Below are 23,289 nucleotides of genomic sequence, written 5' to 3'. Positions count from 1 at the left end.
AGACCGACACCGACACATGATACGATATGACACTTCGATTTAAACAATAAAAATAAAAAAAGGAAGGAAGCGTTATTGCTTTCCAGCCAACGGTAACTTGGCGCGGAACAAGCCGGTCCCACATGCTCCAGAAACGTGATGGGACCCACTCAGCTTGTCTTTGCGCTCTTTTCCTTTGTTAAGGCTTAAGACAAAAGCCAAGCCAGAATGGGATTGAATCTTTTTTTTTTTTTTTTAATTTGCATTTCGTGGAATTCTGGCTGACCGTTTCTATCAACAATTGATCTGACAGGTGTTAAGACTAAGCGCGCTTAATTCAAAGATAATATAGTTTTCATAGTCCCTTATCAAATTTTTCTTACCGATTGCTTAATTGGTGTTCTCACGACACTCCTTAGCAAAAAAACCCTTCAAATGTCAGAGCAGCCCGCGAATTTACTGTCAGGTTAGTTTCTCGTTGTCATGTAATTACGGCAGAAATCGAGAAATTACCAGATTTTATAACAAAGATTTTCATCTAACAAAAGAAGCTTCTAATGGCTCGTCACATTGGTTGCTCCCGGGTGCTTTGTTAGGCAAAATCAAATTAGGAAGTTTGCAGCTTTTGATATGTCCGTCTTTCTTGTGTTAATGAATCGAAATACATCTTATCAAGTATGTTCAACGACTCCTCCGGCGCTCGTTAGCAACAAAACCCCTCTTCTTCTATCGAACGCCCATGAACATGATGATTGCTCTAGCTCTTTTTGGCTACAGTGTTCCTGTTAAATTCCAATCTCAACACCCAACACTTGCTTTCTCTTCAATACATTCAAGAGCGGAAAAGAGAAGTCATTGATGGCTTAATTACAAGCAAAAGGCCACATGAAGAAAATTTAGAAGCTTGAAGGACACAAAAGGCTTGAATTGCAAAGATTAGATGTGAATGCATTCCTCTTTCTTCTTGAATTTGAAATCAGTTTTTGATTCCGGCAAGTTAGTGAAGTAGAAGAGAAACACACAACTCGTTTCTAGTTCAATGATTTGGAAAAGAAAAAACTTGCACCCCAAATGGTTGATTTGGCTGCAAGAAAAGGTAATCTGCTGCCTAATTACCAACTTAATTTGACCTATTTCATATGGGGGGGCGTCTCAATGAACTATTATATGAACTCCCAAAATCTACATATATCCAAGGAAAAAAAAATTAAGCTTTGCTATTGTAACGAGTGAAAATTGTTCAAAAAGTTCGAAACCTACCGCACTTTTGTCAATTCAGTGTTGCATCTTTTAATTTGGTCAATTGAGTTCATCCGGCCAATTTTTAGCTAGAAATCACTAACGTGGACGCCGGCCATCCTAGACCCGAGCGAGGGCTCGACACTCCACCTAGTATGGGCTGGCCAATTTTTTTTTTTGGAAATCACTATTGTGAACGGCGGCCATCCTAGATCCGAGTGAGGGCCCGACGCTCTCGCCCGGTCAGAGCGAGATGGTCCCCGAGGGCCATGGTGCCCTTGCTTAGATTAGGTGATGGTCGCCGGCCACAATTGTAAAAAAATTTAAATAAAGAAAAGAATAAATAAAAATAAATTTGGCAAAAATATTAAAATATCATTAGAAAAATGTCCACGTCAGCGTCGGCCATACTAAGTAAGATAGTTGGCATCCATCAACAATTCCAAGCCAAAATTGATCAAACGGACTTAATTGACAAAATGTGAAAAAGGTTTAGAACTCAATTAGCAAAACGCAAAAATGTTTAAGACTCAATTGGAACAATTAAAATGTTTATGATCGAATCGGCAAAAACACAATGGGTTTTAGGACTTTTGGGACAATTTTTTGTCATTATAGTGATGCCTCAAGGAATTCCATGTCAACAAGTTATTGAATTCCATCAAGGAGAGACAGATGGCAATTATAAAAGAAAACTGTCAAGATTACGACTGTCTTTCCTCTATTAACGTTTCCATTTTTGCAAATTTCAAGTAAAACCTTTGACAAATCGCCACAGTCCTTTTGTCTGTATCTCCCATTCTCCCGGAACCTGCAAGAAACCACCATTTGATTACTCACACCGAGTTCATAAAAAAAGAACAGAACAAAACGAAAGAAAAGAAAAGAAAAGAAAAAAGAGAGAATGCTGAGCTGTTATGCTGTGGGGGGAAATGGACAACCGCACAGGTCAACCTCCAAGCAAGCTGCTCAGTCCAAAAGTTAAACAAAGATCACAAGAGAATGGAAGGAGAAATGATAAAGAAAACATCCTTTGCCCAAGTGAATGTTGCCAGTAGTGAGTACAGGTAACGTGACAGGAGAAGATTACAAAAGCTAGCCGTGGAAGCTAGCGATTTGGATTATGGGTCCAACGGCTATGACCCCCTTGAAAGCAGCATGATTATGATTTACCAAATTCTTTTCTTCTGTATTTTGTGCCAGAGTTCATCTTTTCTTGCTGGGTTTTATGTTAAAGCTATGCACCAGAACAGAAAGTGGCTCTTGCTGTTCTTCATGAGAGCTTGTGTTAGTGGTTCTTGCTTTTTGCTACAATATATAAGAAGCTACTGAGCTTAAAGTACTTGAGCTTCCCTCGCTGCTTTGCTGAGGAGTACAAGGTTAGGTTCAGTCACTCGTTCATCACGCCTTTTTCTATTTTGGGTGTGCTCTTTGTAGATTTAGTTGAGAGATGTGGATGGAGTGTTGCATTTGCATGCACTTGCAGCTCTTTGTTCTGTTCTGCGATGGAGGTGTCAAACTGCATTTCTCTCTACTCAAGAACACAGTTTCTGCAAAATTATGCTCAAGTTGTTTCCTTCTCCTCTGTGAGTTCACATTGTCACTGCATTGATGGATGAAGGAGATTGAAATGTTCAACTGGATACATTTTCTCTGGAGAAGATTTGACAGTGTTCCTATGAACTGAGCTTTTGGGTCGTCAAATTTGATCTCTAGAAGATTCTGCTTTATCAGTGGCAGAAGAAAAACCCTAACCCAGTAAACGTTCTGAGCAAACATCATAAAGCCTCACATTGTTGTTCTGTAGTGTATTAATCCATTCTTCTGCTAAGACTTTTTTAGGCTTTTTCTGGTTTTTCTGTTTACGTTCTCATTTAGCTTCTCCCTCATATCATATTCTTTTACAGAATGAGTGAGCCTGTGCAAGCGGCTCAAGCAACAATTGTAGATGCTGCATCCACTGATTTAGAGATTGATCATCGAAGGAAGGAACCTCCAAGGTCGTCGGAACCCAAGAACGCGGCATTCTCCAATGAAAGAAAAAAGTCCTTAGGCGCACGGTATTACTATGGCATTATCTTTCTGTTAACAAATCTTGTCGCGTGGTTCGTTCGTGACTACGGTCAGAAGATCGTTCCAGAGCTTCACTGTGAGTCAATGCTCTTTCATCCTCGATGTGTTGGTGCTCAGTAGGATCTCTGTGGAAAATTTCCCCCTCTTTGTTCCACATGACATCTTCCATAATTTCCAAGTTTACATATATGATTTTGCAGATTTAAAATCTTGTGGAAGTGGGGGAATTGCCTGCTTTCAGACAATGGGAGTTCTCCGAGTGAGTCTGGGATGCTTCGTATCCTTAATATACTTTTTGCAGCGAGCTCTGCCATGGCGGACAATCTTGTCTCTCTCTTTACCTTTCGCATCTGTCTGTTAGAAGACTAAACTTCGCCATAGAGATTGCCAAAGTTTATCACCTCGCAAGCGGTGTAGCTAATGGTTGACAAACTTCACCTAACATCATGAACACCTTGACATAATATGCTCCAGATGTTTTTCTTTTTGATGTTTCTTACCACGCTCAATACAAGAAAGCTCCACGACATCCGCAGCATCTGGCATTCGGGATGGTGGGTTGTGAAGTTCTTCATTTTGATGGGGTCAATGACAGCTCCCATGTTGTTCCCCTCAAATCTGATTCACTTGTATGGTAAGTTAGTCTGAACATAAGTAAAGGCTTGGTGAATTTTATGCTTGAATTTATGCACAGAGTGTTCCTCTTCTCTTGCCATGCTCATACACATGTTAGTTTTTCCTCCTTATAGACTCTTTCCTCAACCTGCCTTACCATTATACTTTCATATGTTCAGTTCCTTTACTGAAATGTAGCAATGGTAATGCAGTAAGAGGAATCCAATTTTATTACCCGAAATATTTACTGATCATATAAAGAAACTAGATCCTCATCTATCTGAATAACAGCCTTCTATAATGCTTTTGCAGGTGAATTTGCTCGAGTAGGTGCAGGGTAATTCTCATCTCCTTTCTTACATTGATAAATTCACGTAAAAAAATCTGTAAAAATTGAAAAGCAACAGAAACTGGAAACCAACTACACGGAGCAAGAAAAAGTTTATATTTTGAGTTCTATGTAAATTTGGTTCTGATTCTGAACATCAAATATAAGTAACTACACAGAGATGATACATTTCATGGGGGACTATGCCCAAAAATCTCTATGCTTTTCTGTTTTGTCTTAGTGAGTCTCAAACAATTTTGGAGTCCCACTCATGATATCTTCCTTTGAAATGTAGAATATTTCTTGTGCTTCAGCTCATTAGCGTGATCCAGTTCATCGCTTGGTGGAATAATCATTGGATGCCTGATGGAGAAAGTAAGCGAAGGTATGCACTTGCTGCTTGTAGAAGCATATTACTACCGGAAAAGACATACATGCCATATATCCCAAGTTTTAACAGCATTCATGAGAATGAGAGCCATAAACGAAGAACCATTTTCCGTATGACTAATTAAGCCTCCGTCAGAAAGTTGCTTTCCTCCATTGTTCTACAATTTCGGCAAATAGTCCTTTTAAATTTATTTGGCTCGAGTTCTGGGGCTTTCGCGTTTACTTCAATTCCAGTATAACGGATGCTTGGATACTGCAGCTGCTCTATTGGATTGGTGATGTCCACAATCTTTTATGTCGCGTCAGTAGGAGGGATTATCATGCTTTGCAAATTCTATGCTTCGGGACAGTCCCTCAACATATTCTTTATCGCATGGACCGGCATATTGCTTGTAGTGATGCTGGTCATATCCTTGCACTCCAAGGTATGTTACACAAAATCAATTGAAGTAATACGTGGTATGTTCACAAATATAAATGCCCAATTGCTGCTTAGATATATAACACATGTTTAGAAGCATTCTACTAATTATTCCAAGATCATTTTCGATTTTTAGTAAGGTTTCAAATTTACTAGCTAGAACACTTGATGATACTTTGTGTTCTGTAACCAATATATCTATAATCTTCACAGGTGAATTAAGTCGAATAAACTATCAAAGCATTCCCCTAATTTGTGTTATTGAAGATTACCAGAATAAGACGTCCTGTCTTGTTCCTAAGATGCTAATGCATGTATGAGCTAGTGCAGGTCAACAGAGGCCTTTTATCTTCAGGAATAATGGGATCGTACATTGTGTTCCTCTGTTGGTCTGCCATTAGAAGGTGAGAAAATCTTGCCCAAATTTGCGGATTTTACACAGCAACTACAAATTATCTTTCTCTTTTATCCAGTTTCAAATGACTGCGTTTTGTCTTGGAAAGAACCAACATCATTTAACAGTACATGCTTGTTTTGGTTTTTATTTGCTTAATTGAACTTACATGAACACCATATTCTATCGCCTATCACTTGCTCATAAATGCTTCCAGAAGTCGCAATCGGCACTGTCTTACGATTTTTCAGTTGTTTCTTGAATGCGCAAACAGTTAATTTTTCCTCCTGCAAGAATAACTAAATTTCATGTTTAGCGAGCCTGCCATACAGAACAGCAATATGCAGAAGCAAGGGAGTCATCATGATTGGTTTACTATACTGGTAAGTTTTCAACAATGTGAATTTGCTCGATTTTCTGTTGGTTACCTGTAATCTGTCAGAAGTGACAAATTATCACGCAAACAATTTCTGAAAGGGCTAATTCTGGTGTACCACTTTCCATGATGTTTCTAACAATTGAGGTTTTCATCCAGACTGATGTAAAATTTAATTATATGCTGTGAAAAGAATAAATGAATTCTCTCTTTATGTGCTTCTCATACTAAGAGAAGACAAAATACTATATTTGTTCTCTTCATATTCTTCACATCGGTGCTTTCTTTCTTCAGAGCTTCCTCATTGCAATATGTGCGATTGTCATGGCGACTTTTTCTACTGGCATTGATTCGGAATCCTTTCAGGTAAAATTTCTGTTCTCTTTCAGTCTCAACACTTGTCAAGCTTCTTCGTATCCTGACCGAATCACTATTTTTAGTATCCTTCAAGGGGTTGTTTCAGGCAATCATGCATAACTGTCATTGCTCTTCCTTGATTGTTTTTTCCATAAGGAGTTGTTCCTGTTAACTTTAGTCTGAGTAGGATGAGATGAAACTGTTGTTCATGTTCTAAAGTGAACTCTGGTGTGGAATTACAAATAAATTTGCAAAGTGAAAATCGGACCCCAGAGAAAAAAGGAAAAGTCCCTCCACTTTTCACTTTCATCTTTCCTTCATCTTACAAGAAATGCTTAATTCATCTTCTTTTTTCCAGTTTCGAAAGGATGAAATTCAATTGGAGGACGACGTGCCGTACAAGTACGGGTTTTTCCACCTGGTATTCTCTCTCGGAGCAATGTACTTCGCGATGTTGTTCATCTGTTGGAACCTCGAAAATACCACCAGGAAGTATGAAAGCCTTGCTTAATCACTTGCCTTGAAAATTTTGTTGAATTCATGCAAACAATTCATGAAGTTGACTTATGAACTGAATTAAGGTGGATCATCGATGTGGGTTGGGCGAGCACGTGGGTGAAAATCGTCAATGAATGGCTCGCAGCCACGATCTATTGTGAGTAGTAGGCACCACGCTTTGCTTATCTATCTCTAGTAACTTCAGGTCATTTGGTCACATTATAAGCCATACACAATCCAGTCACTTTCCATTAATTCACACTGCATAAGCTTGAACCGATTCTGACTCGCTCAAACACTAGTATCTAGCAGTTAGAATGAATCAATGTCAAGGTAAGATATAGCTTAAGGAACTTCTTTTGAACAAAAGACACTGCAAGTTTGCTATACATGTCTTGATTTCCTCTTCTGAAATTTTTGACATTGCCTATGCAGTGTGGATACTGATCTCGCCGGTTGTAAGGCAAGCCAAAGTGATGGACCACGAGGAGGAATCGCGAGAACACACGCAGAACGTGGCCACACCATGAATCGCCCTCATAGGGATGCGATGTAGATTGATGTCGTAGCTGCATTATTCTTTCTCTGTATCCTGTATGAGTATTAATTGTACTTAAAGAGCAGACACAGTTCCAATAGGTAAAATGAGGAATAAAAAAGCCAGTGAACCATGGATTTGTTAAACGACCGAGATATTTTCCACGGTATGAACTTAAAGAGTCGACAGTTCTGAAACACTGACTGTTTTGCGAAACCAATAGCACTGTATTGTCTGAGTCACAATGCTAGTTTGACGGGTTAAAGATCAATCTAATTAGAAGATGAGATCTGGAATTACTTGGTGATATCTATTATGGAAGATAGCAGCGAGTAAAGAAGTAGCAGCACAAGAATTAGCATTGCTATCCTGACAAAAGTTCGAAAACGGGTCGTTCTATCCGGGCATGGAAACAGTTTTTTTGCAGATTAAAGTAAATCTGAGGACTGAAAACTGCATAGCAAAAGCTTTCTATTACCAAGACAGGTTGCCTACCCATTCAAAAGATAAATATGCTCACTCGGATTAGCTGCACCTGCCTCCCATGGAAGATCTGTCAGCATTTGATATGAGATATTCAGTATATAATGTTGAGGATTAGATGGTTTTTCTTTGGAAGTATTTGCTTCAGCCACTCGAATTTTCGTTGTTCCTTTTCGTGAAGTCAAAGTCAAAGGTAGATGCCCATAGACTGATCAACTATGACCTGTTTTGGAAACCACCCTGCTGGTCAACTCAGTATCATAAAGCTAAGCGATGCTGCAAATAGTATCTGCCACACTATAGCCAACACTGGACCCAACCACTTCACTTCTTGGCCGCTAAAACAACTCCAATTCCTCGAGGCATCCCTTTATAAAAGACCAAAAGTCCCTGCTGATCTCCTACACCTTCAGTTTGGAGATCATCATTGAACGCACAAAACAACCACAGCTCTGAGCACTTTGAACAAATACAAGATGGTCCACAAATCATCAGTACCCTCGATTCTCTTCGTGATGGTGCTGATCGGAGTCACACGCTCGCCTGCAACCGCGGCTCCTGCGGGCCAGGGCGGGATCGAGCCGGCCCTTGAACTGTACATGCATGACATTCTTGGGGGGAGCAGTCCCACAGCTAGGCCCATAACTGGCCTGCTGGGCGACATCTACAGTGGCCAAGTGCCCTTTGCAAAGCCAGTGGGCTTCCTTCCTCCAAGAGGGGGTGTGGTCATTCCCAATGCAAATGGTGCAATCCCTACAGTCAATGGGGTCAATGGGATCCCTCTAGGGACAGGCCTTGCAGGGACCCTGTTCGCTGGGACGGCCATCAATGGCCCCAACCCTAATGGCGTCCAGACCCAGTTGGGACCCGATGGGCTGGGCCTCGGGTTCGGCACGATCACCGTCATTGATGACATCCTGACCTTGAGCCCCGAGCTGGGGTCGCAGCCCATCGGCAAGGCCCAAGGTGTGTACGTCGCGAGCTCGGCTGACGGGACCACGCAGATGATGGCCTTCACGGCCATGATCGAGGGTGGCGAGTATGGGGATAGCCTCAACTTTTACGGCGTGTATAAGATTGGATCCACCCTCTCGAAATTGTCCGTGACAGGAGGGACCGGGAAGTTCAGGAACGCGTGCGGGTACGCGGAAGTGAGGTCGCTCATCTCGCCGGGCCAACCCGTTATCGACGGCGCGGAGATGCTGTTGAGGATCGCCGTCTATTTGAGGTACTGAAAGACGGCATCAAAACCTGGACCGGTCCTGGAATTGTTTTGGACAAAGAGCTTGATTTGAAATTCCCAAAGCAATGGTTGAAATTGTATGCTTCAGTTTTTCCTTTTCCCCATTAATCCCAGTAAGTGTAAAGTCCTGGTTTGATTGATTGGTCTTCAGCTGACCCACTGAATTCTGTCCATTTGAAATTCATCGGTTCAGGCGGTCGCTATTTTTTTGAAATTAAATCCACAGGCTTAACTTCATATCTTTATTTTTTTATTATTTTTTAACTCTATATCTTTATTGATAAAAAATAAATAAAAAAACTCTCTCATCTCTCACTTTTTCCTTAATTTATTTGTTTATTCACTCCTAATTTGATTGTCGTGTTAATGTAATACCCACTTAAAGCTGTTTGGACCATTTCTTATCAACTTAGAATTATTAATTTGGTGAACAAAAATGATTGCGCCGATTTTTTAGGAAAAATTCCAAATAAAGGATTTCAAATGGATCTTATTTCAAATAAGTATTTGAAGTACATAACTTGTTCCAAAAAATAGCCCGATCGAAGGGTATTTTCACGCTTTTACTCCGAGTGATAAATTTTCATTTTTTTTGGAACGCTTGTGGGGGCATATTTTTTATATTTGCTTTAGCTATTAACTCACAGATTACAACCAAGAACTAATGTATTGAAAATAGAAATATTCTAAAATTAAGCTACTTTTTTTTTTGTCAGAATCTACCTTTTTTTTTTATAATAATAAGTACGATATTGCAAATAAAAGAAGGGAAAATGACACACACAGTCCCCGAACTTCGATTTAATGTGTAATATAGTCCATGAACTTTTAATATGTTCAATATATTCCTTAAACTTTAGCTCAATATGTATTTTCATCCCTTAACTTTTGACTTGTTCAATACAATCCCTGAATTTTTAGTAAATGTTCAATTTAGTCCTTGGACTATATAAAAATGTTCATCATAATACCCGATCCAAAAGTAATGAAATGACTACATCGAATATTTTTATATAGCTCACGGACTATATTGAAAATGAGCAAAAGTCTGGGGATTCCATTGAGCAAACCAAAAGTTCACCGATCATATTGAACATTAGGCTAAAGTTTAAGGACCATATTAAACAGATTTAAAGTTTATGAACCATAATGCATATTAATTCAAAGTTCATGGTCCATTTAGATTATTATCCCGTAAAAAAAGGAAAAAATAAAAACTCTTATCCACCATTGTCACTGTGCCAAAAAAAAAAAAAAAAAACCAGCTAAGAGCCTATATAAGCAAAAGAGAGATCTGTCTGTCTCTCTCTCCGCAGAGAGAGAGTGACACAAACTGCTGTCTTGTAAGAAAATCTGTTTTCTTACTGTAAGAACACAAAACGCATTTTCAAATCGGAAGACTCGAACGATCACGGGTTGTTTCGATCTGACGATGCAAAACTCACCACCGTCGCCGACAACCGCCGCAACCGCCGCCGCGGCGACTGCCAAGGACCACCAGAACAGAACCACCCTCTTCATCATCCTCACCGCCTCCTTCTTCTCTCTCCTCTTCCTCCTCTCTCTCTCCTCCTCCTCCTCCTCCTCCTCCCAACTTTCCTCCCACCCTCCCCGACCCGACCCGTTTCTCTTCCCCAACACTCAGTCCCACCGCACCGTCTTCCCCACCGATCCCTCCTCCGACGACTCTCCTCCACCCTCCATCGCCTACTTCATCTCCGGATCCGCCGGTCACTCGGGCCGGATCCTCCGCCTGCTCCACGCCGTCTACCACCCTAAGAACCACTACCTCCTCCACCTCGACCGCTTCGCACCCCAGGCCGACCGCGACGCGCTCGCCCTCACCGTCCAGTCCAGTCCCATCTTCCGCGCCGCCCAGAACGTCGACGTCCTCGGCAGGGCCGACTTTGCCTACCCGAAGGGGTCGTCCCCGATCTCCGCCACGCTCCACGGGGCCTCGATACTGCTCCGGCTCGCTCCGAATTGGGATTGGTTGGTTAATCTCAACGCTCTTGATTACCCACTGGTTACTCAAGATGGTACAAAGTGTTAACCTGTTTTTATTTTGTTGGGTTTTGATTTTTAGTACTTGTTGATTGGTTATCGAATATTTGCTGTTGGAGTTGCAGATCTGCTTCACATACTGTCCTACTTACCGAGGGATCTGAATTTTGTGAACCACACCAGTTACATTGGATGGAGAGAGTATGATATTAGCTCACTCTCTGGACACTTTCTTACATTGGTTATTGCTTGAATTCTGTCTTTTGGGCGAAAATGTGTAGCCTTTCGAGCTCGCCAGTGATTAGAAGTTTTCTGGTTTTTTGTTTTCAGGTCCAGGAAGTTGAGACCAATCATTGTGGATCCGGGTCTTTATCTTTCGGAGAAGACTGACATGTTCTACGCCAGTCAGAAGCGTGATTTGCCTGATGCATACCAGCTCTTCTCAGGTCCGAACTTCCATTGCTCATAAAAAGTAATGCCATAACTGTCAAGTAGGGATAATCTTTTGTTGCGAAAACCTGAATTGTCTTCAGACTTGTGGAAATGACTCTTTTTTGCATAAATTCCTGTAGATTATTCCAGAAATCCAAGTTCTGATGTTGCTTACTCGTTTTCAGACATTAACTGGGTAGACAGTGTTTTCTGTGTCTCTTTGTTATGTTGCTATGTCTTGTTTTCTAGTATGACATTCACAGAACCCAACCAGATAGCTGTTCTATTGTTTGTGCCCTTTTCATTCTGCATGCTTCTGTGGCTACATTGGATTTTTTTTCAAGAGTTTCATGTGTTTTGACATTGCCTTTTCTACTGATGGCAACTGACGTTCTTCTCAATGAGAGGTGCGATTTAGAACAACTAATGGTAGTTTTAGTCTGAATCAAAGAAAAGTGAAACACAAGTTGCACAGCATTGCATAGCATGAGTTATTTCCTATGCTTTGTGATCCTTCTCCAAGGTTCCTCTTTCTTTTATCCTTGATATTTTAACTGTAACAGCGCCAGCATTTCAATCATTAGAACTAGTTTGCATCAGACTCTTCTAAATTGCCCATCTGATTATGTAGTTCCCATTTGACGACTAGAAAATACCTGCTTTGAATATAAGTTGCTAAACATGAAACATCCTTATTTGTTCTTGACAATTTTGTTTTTCACTAAACATAAAATCTTATTTACTTTTGCATGGGAATTTTCTGTTTAATTCAACATGGAATAGGCATATATAATGCACCATGAGCTAGCATATTATTCAAGAGAGAGAATTGGGAAGCTGATACAATAATACATATTTATTGTACCTTAATGAAATAACCTTGCCACTTCATGTTTTATTGTCCTTAATGTGTGTTCACTGTATGTTCCTAAGATGTGCAAGAGAGTGGATGGCTTTTATCTTTCACTTAAGGTCTTTTGGGATAATATGTACTTTAGAACCCATTCAACTTTTATCTTTGTGCGTAGATCATCTGATAAGATTATGCTACCGTTGCCAATCCGACCATAATCATGTGGAGATGTCACATTAGTTTTCTTAAAACTAGATTAAAACAGCCAGTTCAACCTGTTGAACCAGGAACTAGCTTTGTTTATTGGCCCATCATGATCAAAACTTGGAATGAATCAGGGTTCAGTTGTGGTTAAACAGCTAAACCGGTATCCGCTTGGATAGGTCTTGGTTTTCTATGGAGCTTGAGTGGCTTGTGGAGGGCATGGCTTTGAAACCACACCTTCTTTTGTTTTTTGTGTTTCTTTATGATGTAAGGGCACGATCGTAATTAGCCGGCTATTAAGAATCCATCACCATGGCCCCTCACTTGAATATGAGGTCCCCATAGCGAACCCACAGCCATCGATTTCTTAGCTGAAAGCATGGGAATGCCCTTATCACTGGGTCAATCTCAGGGTGGGTCGCACACGCTGTTATTGTAAGTGCAAGTGGCCATTTGTTATTTAAATTGTTTGTAACTCAATGTTTGTTGCACTGAGTCCTAGGGAGTGAGCTCCTCCCTCATAGTTCTGCGCATCTCCACCATATTGGCTGGGATAAGTTATGTCATTAATATATATTCTAAACAAAATATAATTGTCTCATTAACCTGTGGACTGGCGGGTTCTACAACTTCACCACCAAATTTTACTCTACTCAGGCTTCAAAAGTATGGTCACATTGACATCTTGGATGCCAAAAGTTCTAAGAAAAGACAAATTGTAAACTGGATAACTATCTCCAGTTTGCACTTTCGTCATAGTCATCCAACTTTGTGATTTCTTTCACGTAGGGCACGATGCTTCTAATAAGTGAAATAGTTGACATTCCTATCAACGAGCCACCGGATAAATAATGAGAATGATCATGTGATCTAAAGTTGATTGACCTATGAAGAAAGTTGGACTAACATTGAGAGAACTCATAAAGTGAAATGAACTGAAAGTTTAGTGACTTGATGGAACAAATTAAAACTTTACTGATTTGTTACATGAAACTAGCGAAGTATGTGGACCAATAGGAGTAATTTGCCGACTTACATTTGTTTTCCATACTCTATAGCTGCTGTACTTGTTTGTTTTTGTTACTTGTTACAGACGATGAGATTGCCTGTTATCAACCGATTCAGTACAGCAAATTCATGGTCTTGCGGTCTCATGTACCTAATTGAATCGTTATGCATCTCACCACTTACTGTAAAATTATCTTCTTTGGGTACCTGGGAGCTATCTCCTTTGTATGTATGATTTTGGAGCTTCAGCTCCAATACATAATAAATTATCTCTCTCCCCTACTTAATTTGTATTTTTAAATTCACATTTGCATGAACTTAAATATGTGCATGTCATCTTAATCATACTGGATACCATTTCTGCTTATCACTAGCAAATTCTGCTCTTTTGCATAAAATAGATAATTACGGTCAGATGAGACTGAACCTTCCTCATGTTACCTGGACAAAAAATATGAATGCCCATATAGCTCATAACAACCATTTACAGCACACCAGTGAAATTTCAAAGCTTCATTTTGCTTTCAATTATGTTTAGTTATCCCTATTGGTGAGTTAAAATCGGCTTCTTCTTCAGCTAAAGTGGTTTATGAGTTCTTTCATCATCTTGCTGCTCTTTTTTCTTTTTTTGGGCTGCTGAGTGGTTAAATTGTCGCAATTTTTTGGAACTTACTTTTGCAACTGTCATTGCGTAATTAAACCGACAGTCTATTTTTCTCTTTCACAGGTTCAACCTTTGGAATTTTAAGCCGCAACTTCATCGAGCACTGCATCCTAGGAACTGATAACCTCCCCAGGACTCTCCTCATGTATTTGTCAAACACGCCTTCATCCCTATCAAACTACTTCCCCACCATACTATGCAATTCTCACCGATTCAATCGTACCGTTGCAAATACTAACTTACAATACACTTCTAACAAATCCATCAAGGGGGAATATCCTGAGCTAGATTCGAATGACTTTGACAATATGATAAAGAGTGGAGCGGCCTTTGCCTCCTCATTCCCAACGGATGAATCGGTCCTTGACCGGATTGACCGAGAGATTTTGGGGCGCTATCCCAACAAAGTGGTGCCTGGTGGGTGGTGTTTGGGTGAATCTAGAAACGACACCTGCTCAATTTGGGGAGATGCCGATGTATTGAGGCCCGGACCTGGAGCAAGAAGACTGGAGAAGTTTTTGGTCGACTTCTTGTCCAATGGTACTGTTCTGTCTCAGCAGTGTGTGGTGCTCGATTGACACAGTCCCACTTGTAGAAGTTGTCGGAAGAACCTTGGGAGCCAAATTTTTGTGACGGAGATTCCTCGATATGCTGATTCTTTTTAGCTAGCAGTCATGGCCATCGACGTTGGACCAAGATTGATGACACCAATCAACAGAGGCATAACGAATTGAAAGGGTGGTTGTAGCCAAACTTATTTAGCGGGCAAAGGATTGGTTTTTATTCTTTGGTGTGAAATTCCACATGTTCTGCTGCCACGGCTGACCAGTTCAGCCTGTTAGAGGTGGATTGCTGTGCAGATGTTCTGGTCCAAGGAATGAGGAACACGGTGAGCCACGCTTTGCCATTAAAATGCTTAGGCGCCTTGCTTTGAGAGATTAAAATTTGGAACATCCTTGTAAGTTAACGTGAAGCATTGGATGAAGATTGGTTGCTTGCAAGAATGTGCTCTCTTTTCCACCTGTTGTGCAGTGAGTTTCTCTTTTGGCTTATCACCGGTATTTCATTTGCTGGATTTAGAAAGATAGGATTTTTCTCTTTGATCTGATGTCGATGACATTGTTGTCATATTCTGTTTTTCTTTTAGGACTTTGATTTTAAATGCTATATGAAGGAAGAAAAGATCTACACTGTACCATTACATCTGACTTTCATTCCGCGGATTGTGATGGCAATCCTAAAATCTTCTCCTTTTAACTTTGGAAATCTTTGTAGGGATACAGTAGAGGTGGCAACATGAGTCGGAAACCCAATTTTTAACTCAGTTACGGTGTCGAGTCGGGTTGAACATGAGTCATTAGAAATTTTAAAAACAGGTCAGAGATGAGTTTGAAACATCAAAACCCCACTCTATTGGGGTCTGTCTGAGTGTGAGTTTGCCGCCGGACCAATGTTCAATCCATTTAGACTATTAGCTCAAGCCCCAAATACAACTACGGGAAATTCCAATTCTAACACGGCCTGAGAAGCTCCAGGCATGGGTCACGGTTGTCCGATGTTGCTCGCCCCTCGAGGACCGTCATTGTCCCTCGTCGCTTGCGCGCCGTCGCCATCCCCCCATCGCTCATCGCTGCCATTGGTCGTCCCTTGAGCACCGGGGCCATTGACTTGACGTGAAAGAGGAACAACCTATTGACGTGATAGAGAGTAACACTATGCAGAGGACGTGGAAGAAGACGACCCTCTGTGGTCTCACGAGGAGATGCTGTTGGCTAAGGCTTGCGGTCAAGCAGAAGCGTCGTCTTCCTGTGTTTTAAAAAAAATTTCTTTTTATTTTTTGTTCAAATTTTAGGAAATTAGCTTTTAACTTTTATATTAGGTTTTTCAAATCCCTTTTGCCAAACTTAAGTGAACCATGGATTAAACAGAAAAAAGGGCCATTTCAATATTGAAATTTATTAGACCTCACATCAACTTCGTGCTCGCGCTTCAACGTCGAGTTCGCAAGGTCTTGCTCGAGCTGACTTGGGGTCTGATGGCGACGATGCCGGAATGGCGACGGGTAGCAAATGATTTCTAGAGCTGATTTGCAATTTTCAAAAGCTTCTATACCAATGAAGCTTCATTCCCCTTTTCCATTTTTTTTTGTTTTCTTTTAATTCGCTAATTTTAAGATTTTATTTTATTTTTCTATTTTTAAAATTTTTCAATTTTGATTCGATGTGCAATATGATTCGTGAACTTTTCACTTGACCAATATGGTCCATGAACTTTAACCCAATAATCAATGTGGTCCATGAATTTTTAATTTGATCAATATGGTCCCTAAACTTTTGGAATAAGTTCAACTTAGTCCCCGAATTATAGAAAAATGTTTAATGTAGTCCTTCTATTAATTCAAGTTCAAAGATGATATTGGACATTTTCTTATAGTTCGGATATTAAGTTAATTATGCTCCAAAAGTTCAAGGAGCACATTGAACAAATTGAAAGTTCAGGGATCACCTTGCACATTAGGCCAAAGTTTAGGGATGTTTGTGTCACTTTTCCTATAGATTTCTATACATGGTCTTTTTTGCTAACTTAGATCAAATTTCTAACACGGGGAACTAATATGAAGATTTGTAACCTAAACCCGACCCCATCCATAAACAGACTCCCAAGCTAGTCCACGCAGGTGTTGTTTGCCCACGTTTTCACATTTCACATGTGCCACGCAAGGTCCTAACTTACGACACGACACGATCCGACCGGAGCTCCCTCACCGACCCCCCAAGCCGATTCATGGGATCACCCATTCTTCACCGGCAATAATTTTAGGAGAAGAATTACCAAGAATTGGAGCCCGAGTTGAGCTACATACATGTCAAGTCCGAGTTGGGAGGAGGGTGTATGTCGCAAAAAATACACTCCATCACAAAAATGGCAGATATGGATTGAATCAATTTGTATCGGGTGGCTCTCGATGCGACCAAACCCGACTCGGTTCACTCATTTGATGGGCCGATTAGAATAGAGATGCCTCACTCTTCGACAGGTGTCGAATCTACACATAAAAAGATTCACGAGAAAGAGGGTGAGAGAGAAAAGGCAAGAAAGTGCAGAAGAGAGCAGAGAGAAACACACTCACTTTCGAATTCAATAGACTTGAGATCTAAATCCAATCTTCTCAACCATAACTCGTACAGTCTCCCTCAAAGATATCGACAGCTTTAGATATAAAAGCTAACATAACCACCACAACCACTCAACTAATGGACGTGCTTGTCCCCAAAGACCTTTATGCTCCTTTAAACACGACACCGTTTTATTAATAAAATAGAAAACCAAAATTAGTTATCGAAGTATAGAAAGAAATAAATCTATCGTAAAACAACCACAGATGCGGGCGTTAGTGTAAATAAAATGAGTACAACAAGTTGCATAGTTAATCTTTTTTCTCAAAATTTGGGTCGGGTGGTTGTCAAAGGTGACAATCCAGCACCCCTTAATCGAGTCTCCGACGCTCATCTAAGGCATGCGGCCTCGATTGACCGCGACCTCTCGCCTCGGTGTTATAGTTTCGGATAAGCCTAAGAAGACAATTACCCGAATCGGTTGGTCTTAAGTGACCAACCGTCGCTTAGATTTACGATCCTTAACATAAGGGTCGGGGGAGGAGGGAGGGGGGCTGGAACCCACAATTGTCGCGGCAATTGCAATCAGTCACACTCGCACCCTCAACCCCCGAGATGGGTGCGATGACATTGTTATTATTGATGAAAGCGTTCGATTGCACCGATGAAGGACCAGATTGCATAGGAAATCAGAACGACCAACGAGTCTCATAAATAACGTAGGCTCGAGGGATTAAGGGTTAAAAAAAAAAAAAAAAAGAGGGTGGGTCCCACCCGACGGACAGCACGTGACACGCACGTACTCAATTAAGAGCAGGTCAAAGGAATGTGATTCTGACCCCGGGCAGACGTTGCATCCGACCACATGCGTAACGTGCGTGTGGGACCCTCTCACATGCAACTCCCCCCAACCCAATTGCCCCGTGGACCCCACCCAACCCCCAACACCGTATCTAATCAATTTTATGTCATCAACCGTCTCATAATATTTTTTTTTTCTCACTTTCCTTTTTTCCCGCAAAAGCAGAAAAAAGCCACGTGTCATTTGTGTTCATGAAGCTTATAATTAACTGGATTTGACAATAAGGAATGCTCTATTTTCATTAATACTGTTTAATAAAATATATTCTTAATTTTCAACAGCATAAATATATATTTTTTTCTAACTAATGCTGGCGTGTCATTTATTTTGTTTATTATCATAAATTTCTTAAGAAAAATTTTACGGCAGAATGGTCTACCGACACAGCCCACAAAGCGAGAGACTTAATGGATCGGAGATGAATTCTATGCGTACAACGTCGAGCCATTCTGTTTTTCAAATTCGGTCGGTGGATAGATAAGAGTAATCTCGATTTTTTTTTTCCAATTAGAAGTAGGATTTTTTTTTTTTTTTTGGGTCGAAGAAGTAGGAACTGAGTGATTCAACTTTGGAGGCATTCCATAAAAGCACAAATCCTCGGCGCCACGTGCGGAGTACAAAGTGGGTCAAAGCGTTCCCCCAAAGAATTCAAAAACCCCGGCCACGTGGCGGGACGGCATTGGCTCCGCTACGTGTGCTCTTCTCGTACGCGGTACGAGCACCGTCGAGATCGTCTCATGCGTTTTGGGGGGTCCTCGCTCGGGACGTTCCGTGAGCGGCCCGCCTCAAAACTCTCTCTCCCCTCGATCCCCGCCGCCCCCCGGAAGCTCGCCCGCTCTCCCACCTCTGCCCTCGCCTTCTCTCCTTAATTGCGATCATGCCACCAGCCAGAAACGGTAAGAAAATCCGACGTGGGAATCATGCCCACAGTAAAGCAACCTGTTGCGCAGCTCCTGACCCCACGATGAGTCATACGATCACCTCTCGTGGGACCCAATCTTCACAAATATCCTCTGCTCCCATTTTCCCACGCCCATCCCCACATCCCTACAGTAACTTTCACGCGTCTAATTTGCCGATGAAAATTGGATTATCATAAAAGGAAACCTCGTCCAATTTCATTTTCTTTCATCATGCCATGTCATACATTTGATCGATTCTCGATTCGAACCAATACCCCTCTCACTAAAGGAGAGGGAGGGGGTATACTCTTTGATTTTTTGAATCGCCGAAATTGTACGACAAACCTTCTTGTTCCGGACGTACAACCCGTATACGTTACGATATCCCGGCCTGGCTTATCTTTTTCTTTCATCATGCCACGTCATACATTTGATCGGTTCTCTCCATTCGGACCAATACCCTCTCTTTCAATAGACGGTATATGTTAAGCAAACAATTTCTATTCATCGTAACAATATCGACAATTTGGCACGTTTGTAATCTCCGCCGATCGCATCGGATCGGAACCCGAATTCTGACTTGGCAATTACGGCGAAGCTGACTTACTGGGATTAGGAATTGGACCTTTTTTGGTAACCAGATCAAGACCATGCTCAAAAAAGGGCGCGTGATATATTTTTCCTTATTAACCTAATTAGTGCAGAGGAGAGGACACGATGAGTGGGGGTGCACGGGAGATAATATAGTCCGACGTCACATACTAGAATTTCCCCTGCCTACGTTACTTTGAAAAAAAGTGAACCGGAAGAAGGAAAAACATTAATGAGGCTAAAAATCGACATCCCGGGACAAAAACAAAACGAGTGGGGGCCAAAAAAAAAAAAAACAGAGAGCTTCTCACGAAGACCATCTTCCGATAATAATACCCCGAAGAGAGAGACAGAGAGAGAGAGAGAAAGAGCAGCCTCTCTTCTCCTTTCTCTCTCTACAGGACAAAGGGACTCTCTCGTCTTCTCCCTCCCTCTCTCTCTCTCTGGAGCGACCCGTTTCGACCGAGGCGTTTGTTGTGCTCTCCCCCCTCACCTCAAAGCGTTTATGGAGTCTCTGGGTTTCATGGAGGACCTCCTCGACTTCACCGACTTGGGCGAGGTCGTCGACGAGGAAGACGACCCCGGCAAGAGCAGCTCCAAGGCCGCCGTCGCCTCGTTGCCCGACTCCGCGAGTTTCGACGATTCGACCCCTTCTGTCCCTGTAAGTCCCGCCCCCCTCACGTCTTTACTCGAAAGGGAGGGCCGTAAAGTTCCGATTTTTAACGCCGGCCCGGGCGTTTGCCGGTGGTTTCTGGGGTCCCCTCGGCGGGACTCGGTCCCGACTCGGCCGGCTCGCGCGCTGACTCAGTTCGGTGTTGACTCGGCCGGGTCCCCGGCCTGGCGGCGATTGATTGGCGTGCGATATTTTAGAATGAGGGGATGGAGAGATGATTCGTGCGTTAGTGCCCTCGAAAGGACGCTTCTGCCCCTCACTTAGGAACCTGGTCGTGCCTTTTCGTCGAGGGCAATTTCGGGATTTCGTTGAAGTTGACCATGATGGGCTCTTTCTTTTTTGTATTCTTGCTATTGTGCTGAGCTGTTGGTCATGATTTTAGGGTTGCACCTAATAAATGGACCCCCGAGCAAACCTCTACTTTCCGTTCCGAACGCTCCAAAGTCATAAATTTCATTAAAAGAATATAAAAAATAATAATAATAATATATGGAAGGTGCCATGGAAAATGAACTGGGTCATTTTAATTTGACAGATTGGAACCACTCATGGTGACAGGTGTTAGATATTCCAATCTTTACATGGGATTCTAGGGTTCACATGTCCATTGTGGAAGACACCACCTTGCTTGTCACAAGCAAAAAGAAACCAATTTGAATCGTTAGTGGATGCTCTTTCATGAAAGTTTGGTACGCCATTAGCCCCACTTTGTTGACTTATGGGGTGTGACATTGCACCATTGGTGATTGTAGTAGTCTCATAGGGTATCAAAAAATCAAACTCTGGGGATACGTCGTGACTGCCTCGTCATCGCTCCAATCCGGACCCATTGGTGATAACAATCTGGCGATTCCTTAGGCTGCATTTGGCGATTGGGATGTGGAGCCCGGTTAGGTGGATGGATTAGGTACGGGGAGGATGTGGTGTGTCGGAAGTAGGTATCGTGCACGGGTCTATAGGTGCGCAACAAACTCCGATCGGGAACGAGCCGGTTTCGTTGCTGAAGCTATTGGGCTTATTGATGCGATACGATCATCAAATGTTCGTGTACACTTGAATTGTTACAGAGTCATTGTCACATCATCTTTGTGAAATAGAGTTTTATTAGTTTGATACAATGGGCAGGATAACTTGGGAATCTCACGGTTGCCATCATTTGTCTTAAGCGCTCACAATCTTTTTGTGTGGCAGGAATGTGGGGAGGAAGAATTGGAATGGATATTGAACAAGGACGCGTTCCCGTCTTTGGAATCATTCGTTGACATTCTCCCTGACCAACCGGGGAACATCTTTAAGGACGACGGCCTCATTCCTGTGCTCGAAAACAGCAGCAGCAGCAGCAGCACAACGACCAGCACAAACAGCACTAGCAACAGGAGCGGCCGCACGACCATTGTGAGTTGTTGCGGCGGCCCCCATGTGCCAGTCCGTGCCCGAAGCAAGCGGGCCCGCAGCCGCCGGTGTGGGGAATTCGCTGTTTTTTCTGCCGCGAGGTCATGCCGGGACCAAGAGAAGGCGAGCAAGAAGGCTAAGTTGGGTCAAGGCGGCGTCAAGATCGGGAGGAAGTGCTTGCATTGCGGGTCGGAGAAGACACCGCAATGGCGTGCAGGGCCGCAGGGACCCAAGACTCTATGCAATGCTTGCGGGGTGAGGTTCAAGTCAGGCCGGCTCGTGCCCGAGTATAGGCCGGCGAGTAGCCCTACTTTCTCAAGCAATTTGCACTCGAACTCGCACCGGAAGATAATAGAGATGAGGAAGGTGAAGCAAATGGGTGCGGGGTTGAAAGGTGTGGATATGAGAGTAAAGTAGGGGAGGGTAGTATTAGTAGAGTCTAGTCTTCTTTTATATGATCAATCATTTAGGTCTCTTTCTTCCCTTTTATAGGCATAGTCTTAGTATTTAGGAGTCAGCGGTTTGGTTTAAATTTAATGGAGATTTCAAAGTTCTTTGTCATGCTAAAAGAAATCTCATTTGGGGAATTTTGACATTGGCAATGTTGGTTTGCCATGCTTTGGAACAAGGAAGGACGAAAAAAAGAAGAGGAGGATGAAGTTAGAGCTCATTTTCTTTGTTGCTCATTTCAAATTCTTTTTGCAAGTGCTTGAATTGCAGATGAGGAAGTTTTGGGAGAGTATTGCTTGCAAGAATTGAGGGTGCTGGTGATGCTTGGTTGAGGAAAGCTGATTCTCTGTGGTTTATGATGACTTTGAAGTTCAACTTGGCGTGGAAGGGTAGTTGGGGAGCGGTTGATGTCGACGAACGATGATTTGTAACATAAATTTAGTCTGATTGAATTGGAGATTGCAGCTGATTTTCCTAGGCTGTCTTGTTTTTGTTTGACATTATTGTTTACCTTGCAGCATTGGCAGATTTTCTTGGCATGAAACTCTTCTGTTTGCTTCAGCACTTTGATGGTTTCCTACCATGAGGTTGCTCTACCCCTGAAAGTGCATTGCCCTCCTTTGTTTAGGTCTGGCTGTGTCCAGACTTATGAGAGTTCTGTTCAATACCACCACACGTGAAAAGAATTCAGGACTGGGCAATCCTAAACCCGTTGCGTGTCTCATCGGCTTGGGGCGCCGACATTGCGAGCAATGGGTCGATGGTGCTATGCGGCATGATGTCGCCTTGTGCTGTATGTGACTCGACCCATGTGCTTGTGGCAAAGATCGGCGTGCTTCCTCGTGCAATTATGTTTGTGTTAGAATCGATACTCGGACACCTATTATAGTTGTCTTAAACTTCCAATGCCGCTTTCCGTAAATTCGAGATCCAATTATTGTCGACACGCACGGAATTTGTCTTCACAATATCTTCCCTCGGGTCGAGTACCTTCTCCCCTCTCTCCTATTCAGACATTTTCTGCGGGGAGGCGGAACCTAGACTTGTTGTTAGCTTCTTGTAAACGAATTCAGGCTCAAACTACATCATGCTCTATTCTTGTTGCGTTTCCTTTCCATCAGATATGCCTATGAACACTCTACGATTGCTTTCGTTTTAGCCATTTAATCCATAGTTAAGTAGAACCTTATTGATTTAAGAGAGA

General features: G+C 42.1%; 4 protein-coding genes across 5 annotated transcripts; all 4 read left to right on the top strand.

The window, feature by feature from the left end:
• Positions 1-2,229: 2,229 nt before the first annotated feature.
• On the top strand, positions 2,230-7,293 carry LOC115743426 (probable serine incorporator). Of its 2 annotated transcripts, none has more exons than XM_030678192.2 (13): positions 2,230-2,597; positions 3,126-3,367; positions 3,492-3,568; positions 3,766-3,925; positions 4,219-4,243; positions 4,530-4,619; positions 4,884-5,049; positions 5,376-5,449; positions 5,756-5,822; positions 6,110-6,181; positions 6,531-6,664; positions 6,754-6,875; positions 7,106-7,293. In XM_030678192.2, the coding sequence occupies exons 2-12, from the start codon at positions 3,127-3,129 to the stop codon at positions 6,833-6,835; spliced, it is 1,188 nt and encodes a 395-aa protein (XP_030534052.1). In that variant the 5' UTR covers positions 2,230-2,597; position 3,126; the 3' UTR covers positions 6,836-6,875; positions 7,106-7,293. The 2 variants fall into 2 exon arrangements, with proteins under 2 accessions (XP_030534052.1, XP_030534051.1); XM_030678191.2 differs by having other exon boundaries at positions 2,231-2,597; positions 6,754-6,827.
• Positions 7,294-7,970: 677 nt separating this feature from the next.
• LOC115743428 (dirigent protein 18) lies at positions 7,971-9,095 on the top strand. The gene has a single exon (XM_030678195.2). It carries the CDS (start codon positions 8,168-8,170, stop codon positions 8,924-8,926), a length of 759 nt encoding a protein of 252 aa, XP_030534055.1. The 5' UTR covers positions 7,971-8,167; the 3' UTR covers positions 8,927-9,095.
• Positions 9,096-10,238: 1,143 nt separating this feature from the next.
• LOC115743425 (beta-glucuronosyltransferase GlcAT14A) lies at positions 10,239-15,236 on the top strand. Its single transcript, XM_030678189.2, has 4 exons — positions 10,239-10,973; positions 11,064-11,139; positions 11,269-11,384; positions 14,163-15,236. The coding sequence occupies exons 1-4, from the start codon at positions 10,367-10,369 to the stop codon at positions 14,675-14,677; spliced, it is 1,314 nt and encodes a 437-aa protein (XP_030534049.1). The 5' UTR covers positions 10,239-10,366; the 3' UTR covers positions 14,678-15,236.
• Positions 15,237-19,863: 4,627 nt separating this feature from the next.
• Positions 19,864-22,646, top strand: LOC115743427 (GATA transcription factor 1). The gene is made up of 2 exons (XM_030678193.2): positions 19,864-20,231; positions 21,435-22,646. The coding sequence occupies exons 1-2, from the start codon at positions 20,076-20,078 to the stop codon at positions 22,050-22,052; spliced, it is 774 nt and encodes a 257-aa protein (XP_030534053.1). The 5' UTR covers positions 19,864-20,075; the 3' UTR covers positions 22,053-22,646.
• The last annotated feature ends 643 nt before the right edge of the window (positions 22,647-23,289 follow it).

This window comes from Rhodamnia argentea, chromosome 1, assembly GCF_020921035.1.
Source record: "Rhodamnia argentea isolate NSW1041297 chromosome 1, ASM2092103v1, whole genome shotgun sequence".
Taxonomy (NCBI): Eukaryota; Viridiplantae; Streptophyta; class Magnoliopsida; order Myrtales; family Myrtaceae; genus Rhodamnia; species Rhodamnia argentea.
This window is presented reverse-complemented; position numbering and strand designations above follow the sequence as displayed.